We start from the raw sequence: 12555 nt of genomic DNA, 5'->3' as shown, positions 1-12555 counted from the left end.
CGCCGCAGACGAACTTACGAGCGCGCCTTTCCATGCACCGCAAGGGCTGCACTGAATGACAATGACGTGCGCCTCTCTTCAGGGGGCGCTAAGAAAAAGGTTTTTCGTAAGAATTTAACACTGTCGTACATTCTTGGCACATTGCACCTACATAATATTTTTCGGGAAATAAATGTAATTTGTAAAACATAAAGATTGCTTTACGTTTGAATAAAACTTGGTTTTTCGCTATTAGTGTTTGTTCCCTCCAAACATAGTCGCGCTTCAATCGCAGCACCCATAACTCCCCTTGCTGGTGTCGTTGGCAATAGGTTCTGAACCGTTTTTCGCCCGAAGCTTCGCGACCTATTTGAATCGACCTTGCAGTAGTCTGCGCCGGGCGTTGGGGTCATAGAGACGACAGCGTGTTACAGCACTGACAACCGATCCGTCTTTGTGGCAATAGAGAAGCAACCTGACGTTGAGCAAAAAATAAATAGACGTGCGTCACATAGTGCGTATACAGTGTGTGTGTCAACTGAAACAGCAGTAAGCATGATAATCAAGCTAATCCTACACAACCAGGAAAGCTAAGAATAATCAGCTGAACCTTAGCTCACGCTACGTATATCCTGGCATAGCCGAGCTAAGCCACTGCTAAATTTTTTTCTTCTCAATCACTGAGACGTTAGTGAGGCCCAGGTTTAGTTCTTTTGACGAAAACAACCTCACTCGGTGGTACATGATTAGCAATGAACTCACGTGACTCTACGAGGCGCTCCTATAGCTTGTTCGTGTCAAGCTTAACGCAGCCCATAAGCGTCTCGCCCTTAACTAAACCAAAACCCCGTTACGTTATGTAATGAAATACTTGCCATTACTGTTTGCCCCCGACAAATCCTGCGCTGCGTTCTATGGCTCTTTTACGTATGTTCGCGCTCTTGTAAGTACGCAGGATGCAGTAATCACTTTCCCGCATAAGGGTTACATCCCCGTCACTGTCGGCTTGATAAATGACAGTGCATCATGTTAAGCACGAGAACATGGAAGAGCACAGTACCGCAAGAACGTCTCCCAACTGCTCGGCCACTGCGACCAATGCTATGGACAGTATCCCGAAGAACACACCTGCGAAGAGAAGATATCGTACACAATGTTGAGGTTTCTTCGCCAACATACCACTGCATCACGTGGTTTTCGGGACAAACTTCTAAATTTAAGGCTGAATCGAAAAGGCGCCGCTTAAACAGGAAGATTAACATCATGCTTTCCTATCTGAGTAAACTGTCTAGTATAAATTATGTAATATGTCAATAAAAATTGCGGCGACGCACACCTTTAGCTTTTTCTATAAATAAGTAGAATACCTTGCCGCAAACCAGTGCCAACATTGCAAAATTATACAGTTTTATTTCAACTCTTCTACAGAGGCCCCTCTTTAGGAAAAAAAGAGAAAAAAGCTTTCATTGGCATCTAAGCTTTCTAAAACAGTTTATGGAGTTTAAGACTTCATTCGTTCATTAGTTTTTCTTTTTTTCTTTGTTATCCCGTTATTTCTTTCATTATGCTTGATACTATTATCTAGTACTTATGCATTACGGTATTTTCTGTTGTATCATTATCTTGTATTATTGTGTTATGTAATTTTCATTCCGGGCTGCTACTATACGCACTGCATTCCCTAAAATTTCTATTCGTATGCTCTTTATTTCACCCATACATGCTTCTTACTACCCGTTTGAAGCAGTTGCTGCTTGTGTTAAAAACACCTTGTAGTCGTCCAACTCCATGTAATAACCAAGCTCTGAGCCCTTAGTTTGATTAAATAAAATGAAACGAAATATGACGTTTTGTAATATGCAAAAAGAAAAAAATCACATATACTGGCATCCGTAACGATAATATTTTTAAGCTTTAAAATCATACATCTCAAGATGTGTTTCAGTCATTTGTTGACCTTGATTTTTAAAATACTGTTAAATAATATGCGCTATGTATCAGTGAAAGCGATGACAAAAAATTAACGGCATTTTCAGTCGATCACCGCCTTTCTTTTTCTTGAAAACACAACAAGCAGGAGCAAACTATATGAACGGCTTTTATTTGCTTAGGCAGCCACGATATAGTTGGACGAACTGCGCCCTCCGTTAACGTCAGCATAGCTGTTTTGCAATTTCGAATAAAAGCTCCGTTCACAGTTTGCATTGTTCTTAATATATGACATAGGGTAGCAAAAAAAAAAAAAGATGTTCGAAGCTCTACCGAAAAGCCACGATGACGGAAAAGCCTGTGAACTCACCCAGGGCTACCATAATATGGGAGCCTGTGGATTCTTTGATGCCTGGCCGGAGAATTGCAATGACATCCACGTAGAAAACAGTGGCCAATGCATTGATTCCAGAAGATACGGAGCTGCATTGTTACATACGAATTAGGATGAACGGTTCGCTGTAGAGCCACGCCATAAAGCGTCAAGTTGAAACCCTTCCAATACCTAATAGAGAGAAAGAAAGCTCTTTAATTAAGGAAGGACGGCGATATACCTAAGTGATGCCATGAAAATTCCCGTCACGAACACGCCAGCCACCCCGGTAGTATCAGCGAGTACATCCATCACAAAGTATGGCAGCAGCTGTGAACAACAGAAGGTGAAGTCAGTGCACGACGGTTCTTCTGGAGCACCAGTGATCGGTGGTGAGAACACGTGGAGCAAATAATTTATTTCCGCAATATATTTTTTGTTCATAATGAAAAGAATTAAGTTCTTTTGTCTTATAACTCATTGTCTTATGAAACCGAAGGCACACAAAACAGTTATCAGCCGCTAAAGTCGATCTCCAAAAGCATTCTTTCTAAATTGCTCCATATCCGCATTTTGCCTGTAGACACAGGGAGCGAGAGAGAAAGAAAGAAAGAGGATTTTAGTGCAACACTGAAACTCGTGCGTACCTGCATAATGTTACCAACACGCTGCTCTGCGTGGGGATGGGTACGACTGATTGAAATGCACTAACAAAGAAAGGGTGAAGGAAAAATAATGAGGTATGCGAAAGATCCACTCGGTATGTACAGGTAAATTTATGTTTCAATGTGTATGTAGCGTATCCTAAAGCTTCTGAAAATATAGTTATTATGCCGAAGATCAACAAGCAGTGTACAATTTGTCCCTGCTAAAGAGGGCAAAGAATAGGGCTAAGTTAGCTTGTCAGTGTCAGCGACACTTGAAAAATGTGTTCATTTGGTCTTCATGAAAAGTGTTTGTTTTTTTATTTTTATAGGCTAGGAATTCTAAAAAATGCACCCTACCATTTCTATAAAACACAGTTTTAGCGGTATGCTATTGTAAGTTGTCCAAACAGGTATTTGGAAATTTAGCTTTCAAGGGAGGGCTACCATAATTTTTCTGCCGCCTAGAAAGTTTGTGCAAACGTTTACAGATCCTCTTGTCCTGAAATATTTTGAGGAACTTCCCGCGTCTAGTTGTTGCACCAACTTGTCTCTTCTATTAAATTTTATTTTTTTGCGTGACGCACTTTAGGATGCATGGTTATGGGAGTTTTTATAAGCGTGACTTGTTTTAGCCTAATTCAGGATAACAAGGAAATGGCTGCTTCGATTTGATAGACCAACCGACCGACCGGCTTTTATGCTCCAAGGCTTCATCTTGGTTAAATGACCGGTCATTGCACGAAGCCCCAAATTAAATCTTGCTGAACGTTTACCTGGAATTTTAATATGAATTGCACTCCGCAACTGTTGTCGTTGTTATCTTACTGACACGGACGCGTTCAAAACCGTAACGCCATGCTCAACGCGTCGCGGATGTTGAGGTAAAGTCAAGCACATGTCCCCCCTTTTTTTGTTCTTTCCATCGGTATTGAAAAGTCAATTGTGTCGCTTGAGTTACACAATTGCCTGCAGCATAAAAGCTCATGCCATCCTCGCAGATGATGACGAAAGTGCTGTATCTAAAGCGCTGATGCTTAAAGGCAGCTTTTGACACACGAGTATTGCTTGTTGCGGAAATGTACTACATACATCTCTTTGGTAAACCAAGACGAAAGCAAAGTAACGAACAAAGACGATGAGCGTTGCGCCTGATCTTTCTCTTCGGAAGTTGCGCATATATATATATATATATATATATATATATATATATATATATATATATATATATATATATATATATATATATATATATCATAGATATGTGCTCACGAAATATGAATTGCACTATAGTACCAAGATTCTGCCGCAGGTCGCCATATCCGGCCTTCCTATATATTGTTTACGTCATAGCCTACGTCAGCAAAGCGCCTTCGTGCGGCATTGCGACTCTGATACTTACAATACATGCGTGTTCTTCAAGAGAAAGAACGACATGGAGGCGTATTGTTAAAGGGCCGAATGTTCTGACGCACGTATAAATGCAATTTATTCATGTTCAACCTGATATCAAGATGCGAAGAGAGTTTTTTTAGCAGAACACGTTGGTGCGTAGAGGAGGGAACTTTCTCCATCCTAAATGAAGAAAGGTTGCACAACGATTGAGAATTAGAGCCTAAGAATAAACTAATTAGTCAGGAGGACGCAGTTGAAAAATTCTCACACTTGAAAAAGGTTCGTTCACATCTGCGACTAGCACCGGTCGCGCGACCAAGTTAGTGGCAAGGCGACTGGTCGCAAACGGCCGCTTTGGTCGCAAAGCGTCTACTTCGTTTGGCTCAGTCGCTCGCTGCTCGATTTTTCAGACGCGCGTCTGCAGTCGCAAACCTCTCAGACCAATCAGATGCGCAGGAACATGACGTCAACTTATTTTACGGAGCAACAGCAATGCGAGCAGACGTAAATTCTTTGTGGCGGAAGGGTATAAGTCGCACGCAGGTGTGAACATCGGTCGCGTGCAGTTGCTTTTTGAACGCCAGTCGCAGATAGTCGCGCGACTGGTGCTATAGTCGCAGGTGTTAACGAGCCTCAACAGTGTGCAGGGTTTCGGGCGAAAGGCAGGGGCAATTGTCATCTCTTCTGCTGGCTGTATTTTATTTTTTTAGAATAATGATTCTTCAGTCTATTGGAAATAGGTCCCTCACGTTCACCTATTCTAATACATCAGTATTCAATGTCAATTTACATGCTCTATGCGTACAGAGTATCTCCTTAGAGAGGAGTCGCTCCTATACCTGATCGGTAGTGTCGATCCTTTTCGTCAGCAGAGGGTCGCAGGTGGCGTAGCGAGCGTATATCATCAGACCACTGAGGCAGCTCAGCAGCAGGATTAGACACAAATACGGCAGGTTCAGCCACACCACTCTGCGTAAGGTAAACCCTTGTTCAACAGAACTCCGGATGTCATGAGCAGTGCGTAAGTGCCGTCGAAGATACGCACGTAAATGGAAAACTTAGGCTCTGCTTTTAATTATAATTATTTTGTCATAATTAATATTTGATGAAACCAAGTAACAACGTTCGGGAATAAAATCGAATGGAAATTACTTACGTCTTGTCAGACGCTATATTGTATTTATCCATACACAAAAAGAGCTGTTTCCTTGGCACTATTACTCTCAAAACGTTGTTGATTTGGCCTCTACAATGAAGTATTGCTTACTGTTAGGGCTGTCGTAAATAGCAATCTGTCACCTACTGCTCCATTGGGAGCGTGGTCTGCTGGTATTCAAGCTCGTCGGATAAATAATAATAATTATTGGGGTTTTACATCCGAAAATCACGACATGGTTATGAGAGACGCCGTATAGTGGAGGGCTCCGGAAATTTCGACCACCTGGCAATCTTTGACGTGCATCTGCATATAAGCACACGGGCCTCTATAGCATTTTGCCTTCATCAAAATACGGCCGCCACGGCCGGGATTCGATCCAGCGACGTTCGGGTCAGCAGCCAAGCACCATAACCACGAAACCACCGCGGCTGGTTTCGCCAATTTCCGCCAATTTCCCGCAGGCTGGGTGCCCTCCCAAGCGACTGTACTTCGTTCTGTCGAGCACCAGGTCGGAAGTGCGCTTGTGCCTATTTTACCGATAGGTATGCGGCGGCAGCAATTCTCTGCCTCCAACAGCAGCGGCGGATGCTCAACGATTTCACCAAGGCTGTGGTGGGTCAAGTGCGCCCAGGGACCTTAACAGAATCTTATGGGGCCACCTTTCGAAATGAGTACCTAGAAACAACCTAGCGCCAGGTCGGTGTACTCATCTACCCATTAGGAAAAACCGGTGGGTTTCCGGAAGGCACTGGGAATCGAACCCGGTACCTACCGCGTTGGAAGCGGACACTCAACCATGTGGCCACCGCAGCGGTGGCTACATCGTTGAGCGTCCGCTTCCAATACGGTAGGTACCGTGTGTGTACACAACCTCAAATTTTATAGCTAATAACATCGGAACCTTCATTTCTTTCCATCCCAAAAGCAATACAACGTGTATATCTTTCACAAGGTATGAAAGCCTGTCAATCCTTCTGAGACAAAGGATTGTCATAATTTGCTTTTACCTGTCTACGATAGCTTCAGGCCTACCGAAAATTTCACAATGAATACGCACATTTTCGCCCTGGTGAGAGTTTTTACGGTCAGGTAGCGTAGCACCATCATCTGGTTCGTGGTGTAGCTGGCAGAGTTGGCGAACCAAGCGCCGATTATGAGACCCCAGATGGTATGGCGGACGTTCAGCTTGGAGCTCGCACTGGGAAGAAACGATAAACGGTGTTCTCTTGATTATCTTGCACTTTGACGGACCACATCTATTCAGATTTGCCCTATGATAACTTTTTTTATGGTCGTTTGTCTACATTTAGAAAATATTACTGAAAGTCATAATGTCGTAACTTTGTGATCTTGTAATTTCAACGATACCATAGTACATACGCCTATCTTCTGTCATTCTTATTAAGATAGAGTTAGCGTACCGCTTTAAGCTGACTGTAACAACGAGACAAATTTACTGGGACCATGGACTCGGCCATCGTATGCGCCAGAGGTCACCAGAGCACTGCGGCACTTTAAGGGCAACCAGACCTTTGCACGAGTGCAAGTGCATAACTTGATTCTTATTACTTAAACCAACCCCATGACCTCTCGATCCATATTCCGGCGATTTAACCCATTTTTCTACCAGCAGTGACTCTCTTACCGGTATATATGTTTGCTTATCCTGATGCATCTGCCGTTCTTAGTTTCATTGGGCATATTACTTCCCTGCTCCCTATAATATTGTGACAACGAAGTGTGGTAGGAGCGCCATTCGAATCGAAGAAGCGCGCAGTACGAGCTATCTCCATGTTCTTCTAAACTTGGCATAATGTGTACGCATGGTGCACGATCAACATAAATTCTGCTTGCTCAAATGGTAGTCAGCTGTATTAGGTGACTTTTACTGCCACCAAGGTGTTCTTTAGGAAGTTAAAAGTTGTGGTTAATTTCACCTGTTGAACACGACGCGTCCTCCCTGCTTGGCGATGTTCCAGGCATTCTCGAATCCTCCGACTTCCTGGAAGCCCATACTGACCACCACAATGAAGGCGATGACCATGACGACGCACTGGAAGGTGTCTGTGTAAACCACTGCTTTGATGCCGCCCTGCGTACGATCGAGCCCACTCAACTTCCTTCATCGCGAATTAAATAAAACCAATAATTTCTGGGGATCTACGTAAACTTCAAACATGTCACCCAACTTTGCGCGCGTTTTGCAAATCTGCATTTGTATCCAGGGCATCATGCAGTTCAGAGAATTGCTCATCATGCAATCGTTTGCTCATAATGGTTCATATAATGCAAGCAAGGTAACGTTTTCTCCGAAAGGGCTTATTTTATAGCATATTAGACAAGTTAGACAAGTAGAACACAATAACGGCAAATAGTGCGCTAAAGCTCAGCGAAACTCGATCCGGATTTTTAAACCGCGTAGCAGCGACCGTCGACAATCGCGAGCAAGTAATTCGGCCCGGATCGGGCCCGATTGCGATCGAAAGTGATCATGTGGCACCGATATGAGTAATGTAAACCGCTACCATGAAACAGTGTGTCGCAAGCGCTGTGTACAGTGTAGCAAACCGCAGAACATTATCTCGTTAACCTCTTTGCTTTTCATTTCTCTCTCTCTCTTCTGTTGTGGCGAGTGCAAAAGTGGGTAGCGTATAAAAGGTGCCACATATAGTGAAAGATTTGCACTCTTTGTATTATGCTTTGTCATACCGAAGCCAGACAGAAGCGAAACAAAACGCTGGCTAATGGTCACGGAGCTCTAGACAATTCACGAGGCCACACCAAGAATAAGAACTTACCTGCAGACTAGTAACACGTTTTGCAAGGTAACACATTTCGCTCACGCGTTTTGTGAGATGAGGTGTGTGTACGGAGAAGTATGAAACACAGCGCTTTGAAACTAAATATGGAATTAGTAGGGAATGTAAACAGAATGAGACATAAGTCTTAAAAAGCTTGAGCTACAAGAGAAAGTTAAGACTGCGCTTTTGCAAAAACGGATGAAAAAAACCTGTTATGATATTCGTTCGAAAAAACAAAACAACAGTACCATAGTGAAAAATTAAGCCTCTAAATGGATTGTACTTACAATGCTGGTATAGACTGTGCAAACGATTCCGATCAGAGCCACTGCTGCCCACAATGGCATTCCCATCACTGCGAGAGAATAGAAAATCTAGTTTCAGTAATTGATCGACTACACGATGCTTAGCCGAGATAAAGCTTTCGGTAATTTCTCGAAATATGATATTCTATCGATTCCGGCAACTCACACAACAACTTGGCATTATAAGAAGTAAGATCATAGTGATTTGGGGTGACGGTAATGCCTCAGATATTTGTAGGTATCGAATAAAAATTCAGCAGGAAAAAAATCAGCTTCTTTAATCTATCTTCAACAGCACTGTGTCAATGACAAGCTATCTTTAGGTTGTCACTCCTCTTATGTGGTGTTTCCTCCTTCTCTTGGTATAAATGATTCCCATGTTCGCGCAATAGAGTATTTTGCAGATAAGGCACGAAGCTAACAAAAGTGTTTCCATTGGTTGCGTTCGAACTGAGCTAGAACTGTAGCAGTTCTCGACGTACCTTTCGATAGCGCCAGGGCTGGAGCGTAGAGGGAGACGCTCAAGTAGAGAGCCTGGATCAGGGAACAAAACAGCTGAGAGATTTCATGACCTGAGCTCTACGAATAAAACTTGTCGGCCACCACACACAAGCTCGGTGCCGTGCCAATACATGCATGATAACAATAATTGCCGAGGTTTTACATGTCAAAACCGCCACATATTGTGAGGCACGCCTTAGTGGTCAACCCGCGGTTATTTAAAGGGGCAATAAAGAGAAAAACGATTTTTTCCCGTATATTGCCATTTAAAAATACCAAAACGCACAACCCTTGACTCGAGAAGACGCTTTGTAAGCGAGAAAATGTGGAAAAAGAAAGTGCAAGTGACGACGCCACCTTGATGTTCCCGCACTAACTCGCTGTGACGTCATAGATTTTTACGACATCTGCTAGGGCCTTACATGCCTCTTAATCGCTAAAAAATGAAATACATTCTCCTCTCAAAGAGCCAGAGACTGAACGTACCAAGTTTCAGCATATTTTGTTGACCCAATGTGGCAAAAACACGAAAGAACACTGTGAAATTCATGACGTCACGCTGGCATCCTTGTGCAGAAATTTCGGCGCGAAATGTGAAAATGATACTTTGACCTTCATTTTATCTTCTGTTAGTAGGCCTAAAATTATGATGGCGAAATTAACGACGATAGAGTTCTAAAAGAATAATATATTAGTTTCAATTGATTCATTGTTTCACGTTAGCGTCTCTTTAACGTGCATTTAAATCGTTTGGTGAATCTTGTAGCATCTAGGCGTTATATTGGAATTCATTGCATTTGATAAGGTTAGAATTTAATAAATTACGGGCTTACCATTTGTACAGTGAACATCGCCACCGCGATGAACCTTATAGGTCGGTTGAACCTCAGCTCCAGGTACTGCAAGGAACGGAGTGACTAAATATTGTCCGCGCTACTCTAGTAAAGCCTTAAGGAAAGCCGAGCTAGTTGGTGCGAATGCATCGTGGAATAGCGCAAACAACACACAGGGACACAGGCAAGTGAGACGACACCGGACATAGCGCCTGTGTCGCCTCACTTGCCTGTGTCCCTGTACGTTATTTGCGCTATTCCACAACGCAGAGAGCAAAGTCTTGCTGGTGTTAGTTATACTGCACTTTACGTTACTACCACTATATTAAATACGTTCTCTCAAAGCCAGTTAGGTGGAGAGATGTTCATGAATTGGAATAATTGTCTTCCATCCGTGTGCTTCGCGTCGGCTATTTTTTTCCGCCATCTTGCTGCAGTTTCCTAAAGCCTCCACGTTAGCTCATCCGGTAGAGGCCCCGCCCCTGGATGCTATTCTGGACCCTACCAAATTCCAGCATCTTGTCCAATTTCATAATGGCGGCATCTTAAGCCAATAAGAGAGGCCGTAGCAGCCCTGTGGGCCAATCAGAGTTGACCTATGGCGGAATTTGACCCCATTGAACCCTGGTCCAGGACGAACTTTTTGTCATCTCGGAAGCTTCGTGTTTTTTTTTTTTGTTTTTTTAGAAATCTGTACGAATTTCCTTTGTGGCTTCGTGATACAAATGGGTGGATCACAATTTTACTTTTTTCATGCTACTATTGTATCGCCACTAAATTCTTAAAGGACAATATTTTTTTTTAATTTTCGACTCGACACTTTTCCGAATGACAGCACGTCGTGCGGTGAGACAGAAAAAATATGAAAACGATTTTTCGGCTCTCATTATTACGGAAAAGAGTTGAAACTTGGAACAAGAATGTTCAAAGGATTAGCATGTCGCGCCATGAGTTGCTGTACCGTTAAACTTCCTCCTGCCTTTTAAATTTCCCGTGGTATGATATGTCTGCGAGGCCCCGCCATGGTGGTCTAGTGGTTATGGCGCTCGACTGCTGACCCGAAGGTCGCGGGATCGAATCCCGGCTGCGGCGGCTGCATTTTCGATGGAGGCGAAAATGTTTGAGGCCCGTGTACTTAGATTTAGGTGCACGTTAAAGAACACCAGGTGGTCGAAATTTCCGGAGCCCTCCACTACGGCGTCTCTCAAAATCATAGTGTGGTTTTGGGACGTTAAACCCCAGATATTATTATATGTCTGCGAGTGTGTGTGCTTGTGTGCTTGTGCGTTTAACTTTCTATACATCCACTTTTCTATGTTACTTGTTCTTAATTGTACATTTCGAAGTGATAGACCTGGCATGAGTTCCACTTAATAAGTGTTATTTAATTCTTTTTTGTAACCAGAGCTATTCGCAGCAGACCTGTGTGGTGTCTAAAAAAAGTAGCACCGCAACGAGAAAAACAATTGTTCCACAATTTGCACTAGCCAAAGTTATGTGATCACTCACCTCGTAGGCAGTGCACACGTTGAGGTTATAGTAGACAGGCATGTACAGATGCGCCGTGACCGGAATCACCAGAAAGTACGAAAGGAACACCATGAAGTACATGGTGCCGTCAGTGTAGATCTCGGATGCGTTGCCGAGTAGATAGGCCGCCGATATGAAGCTCGCCATAAGCGACGTACCGACGGGCACGGGGGGCAGTTGTCGGCCACCGGTCAGCATTTCCTGCAGGGACTGACTGCCTCCGGAACCGCCGGCAAAAGCCTGGTACAGGCCGATCGCGCCCGAGCCCAGTAGAGCGCAAACGAACACAGCATAATCGTACGGTGTGAATCGGGCCACTAGTTCGGCCGACGAACGAAGAGTCACATTGTCCATGATGTCCTTCTTTTTGGCAGCTGCAGAACGCCGTTCGACTGCACGTTTCTTCGGTCAAATCCGTGGTGCCCCAGCTCCTGCCTTATAATGTTGTTCTGTTGGCTGCAAGAAGGGAACGCAACAAATGGCGAAGCGTAAAATGCACGTGGTCAGTCGACAAGACTGAGCTAACTTTTCTTCACAGGAATAAGCAAGACAGCTTTCCTGAAGGGCCTGTCAAACAGTAAACCACGAAACACCGATCTAATCAAAATACCGAGAAGTGCCAGAAAGTTATTGCTGTCAGTGTGTATCGCCTATTGCTTGTAGTCAGTGAAATCAACCTCAACTTGTCCTGAAAGTAATGCAGAGCCTTTCAGTTAAGGGTAAGAACCGTAAGAGGTATCTCCACAACATGTAAAATTTCTGCTAACTAATGGCTGAACATCTCAAGTCAGTCTTGAAATGTCACCTGAAGTGTGATTAGCTCCTGAAATTGCATGATTACTTCTTAGCTGCCGTTAATCGTATGCAGGTTCATTGTGTCCTTAAGTGATATCGTTCGCGTTACCACAGCCATACGTTTACTGTCTTTACGTTGATTCTAAAAGACACTGGTCGTGCATCAGTGTACATGGCCCGATGATCAGAAGGATCCCACATACCTTCAGCGCTCCAGCTGAGCTCCGCCGTGCCGATCGATGCGTCCGCGAGAACAATCTCGTTTTGTTTGTCACTCATAGTGTTGATGGCAGCGCGTAGGAGCCAAAGCG

The 12555-nt window shown here is 43.7% G+C and overlaps 1 protein-coding gene across 1 annotated transcript in view; it reads right to left on the bottom strand.

The window, feature by feature from the left end:
* Positions 1-11867, bottom strand: part of LOC119386129 (sodium-coupled monocarboxylate transporter 1) — a 34891-nt gene extending 23024 nt beyond the window's left edge. The window contains exons 1-10 of the mRNA XM_049414227.1: positions 11429-11867; positions 9911-9985; positions 9068-9119; positions 8568-8635; positions 7417-7571; positions 6537-6677; positions 5160-5289; positions 2523-2611; positions 2279-2391; positions 1040-1107 (exon numbers count right to left, since the gene is read on the bottom strand). Of these exons, the coding sequence (XP_049270184.1) occupies positions 1040-1107; positions 2279-2391; positions 2523-2611; positions 5160-5289; positions 6537-6677; positions 7417-7571; positions 8568-8635; positions 9068-9119; positions 9911-9985; positions 11429-11803 (1266 nt within the window). The 5' untranslated portion in view covers positions 11804-11867. The remainder of the gene's footprint in view (positions 1-1039; positions 1108-2278; positions 2392-2522; positions 2612-5159; positions 5290-6536; positions 6678-7416; positions 7572-8567; positions 8636-9067; positions 9120-9910; positions 9986-11428) is intronic.
* Between the last annotated feature and the right edge of the window lie 688 nt (positions 11868-12555).

Source organism: Rhipicephalus sanguineus, chromosome 3 (genome assembly GCF_013339695.2).
Source record: "Rhipicephalus sanguineus isolate Rsan-2018 chromosome 3, BIME_Rsan_1.4, whole genome shotgun sequence".
NCBI lineage: Eukaryota > Metazoa > Arthropoda > Arachnida > Ixodida > Ixodidae > Rhipicephalus > Rhipicephalus sanguineus.
The sequence above is the reverse complement of the archived record's forward strand: the minus strand, read 5'-3'. Positions and strand labels throughout refer to the sequence as shown.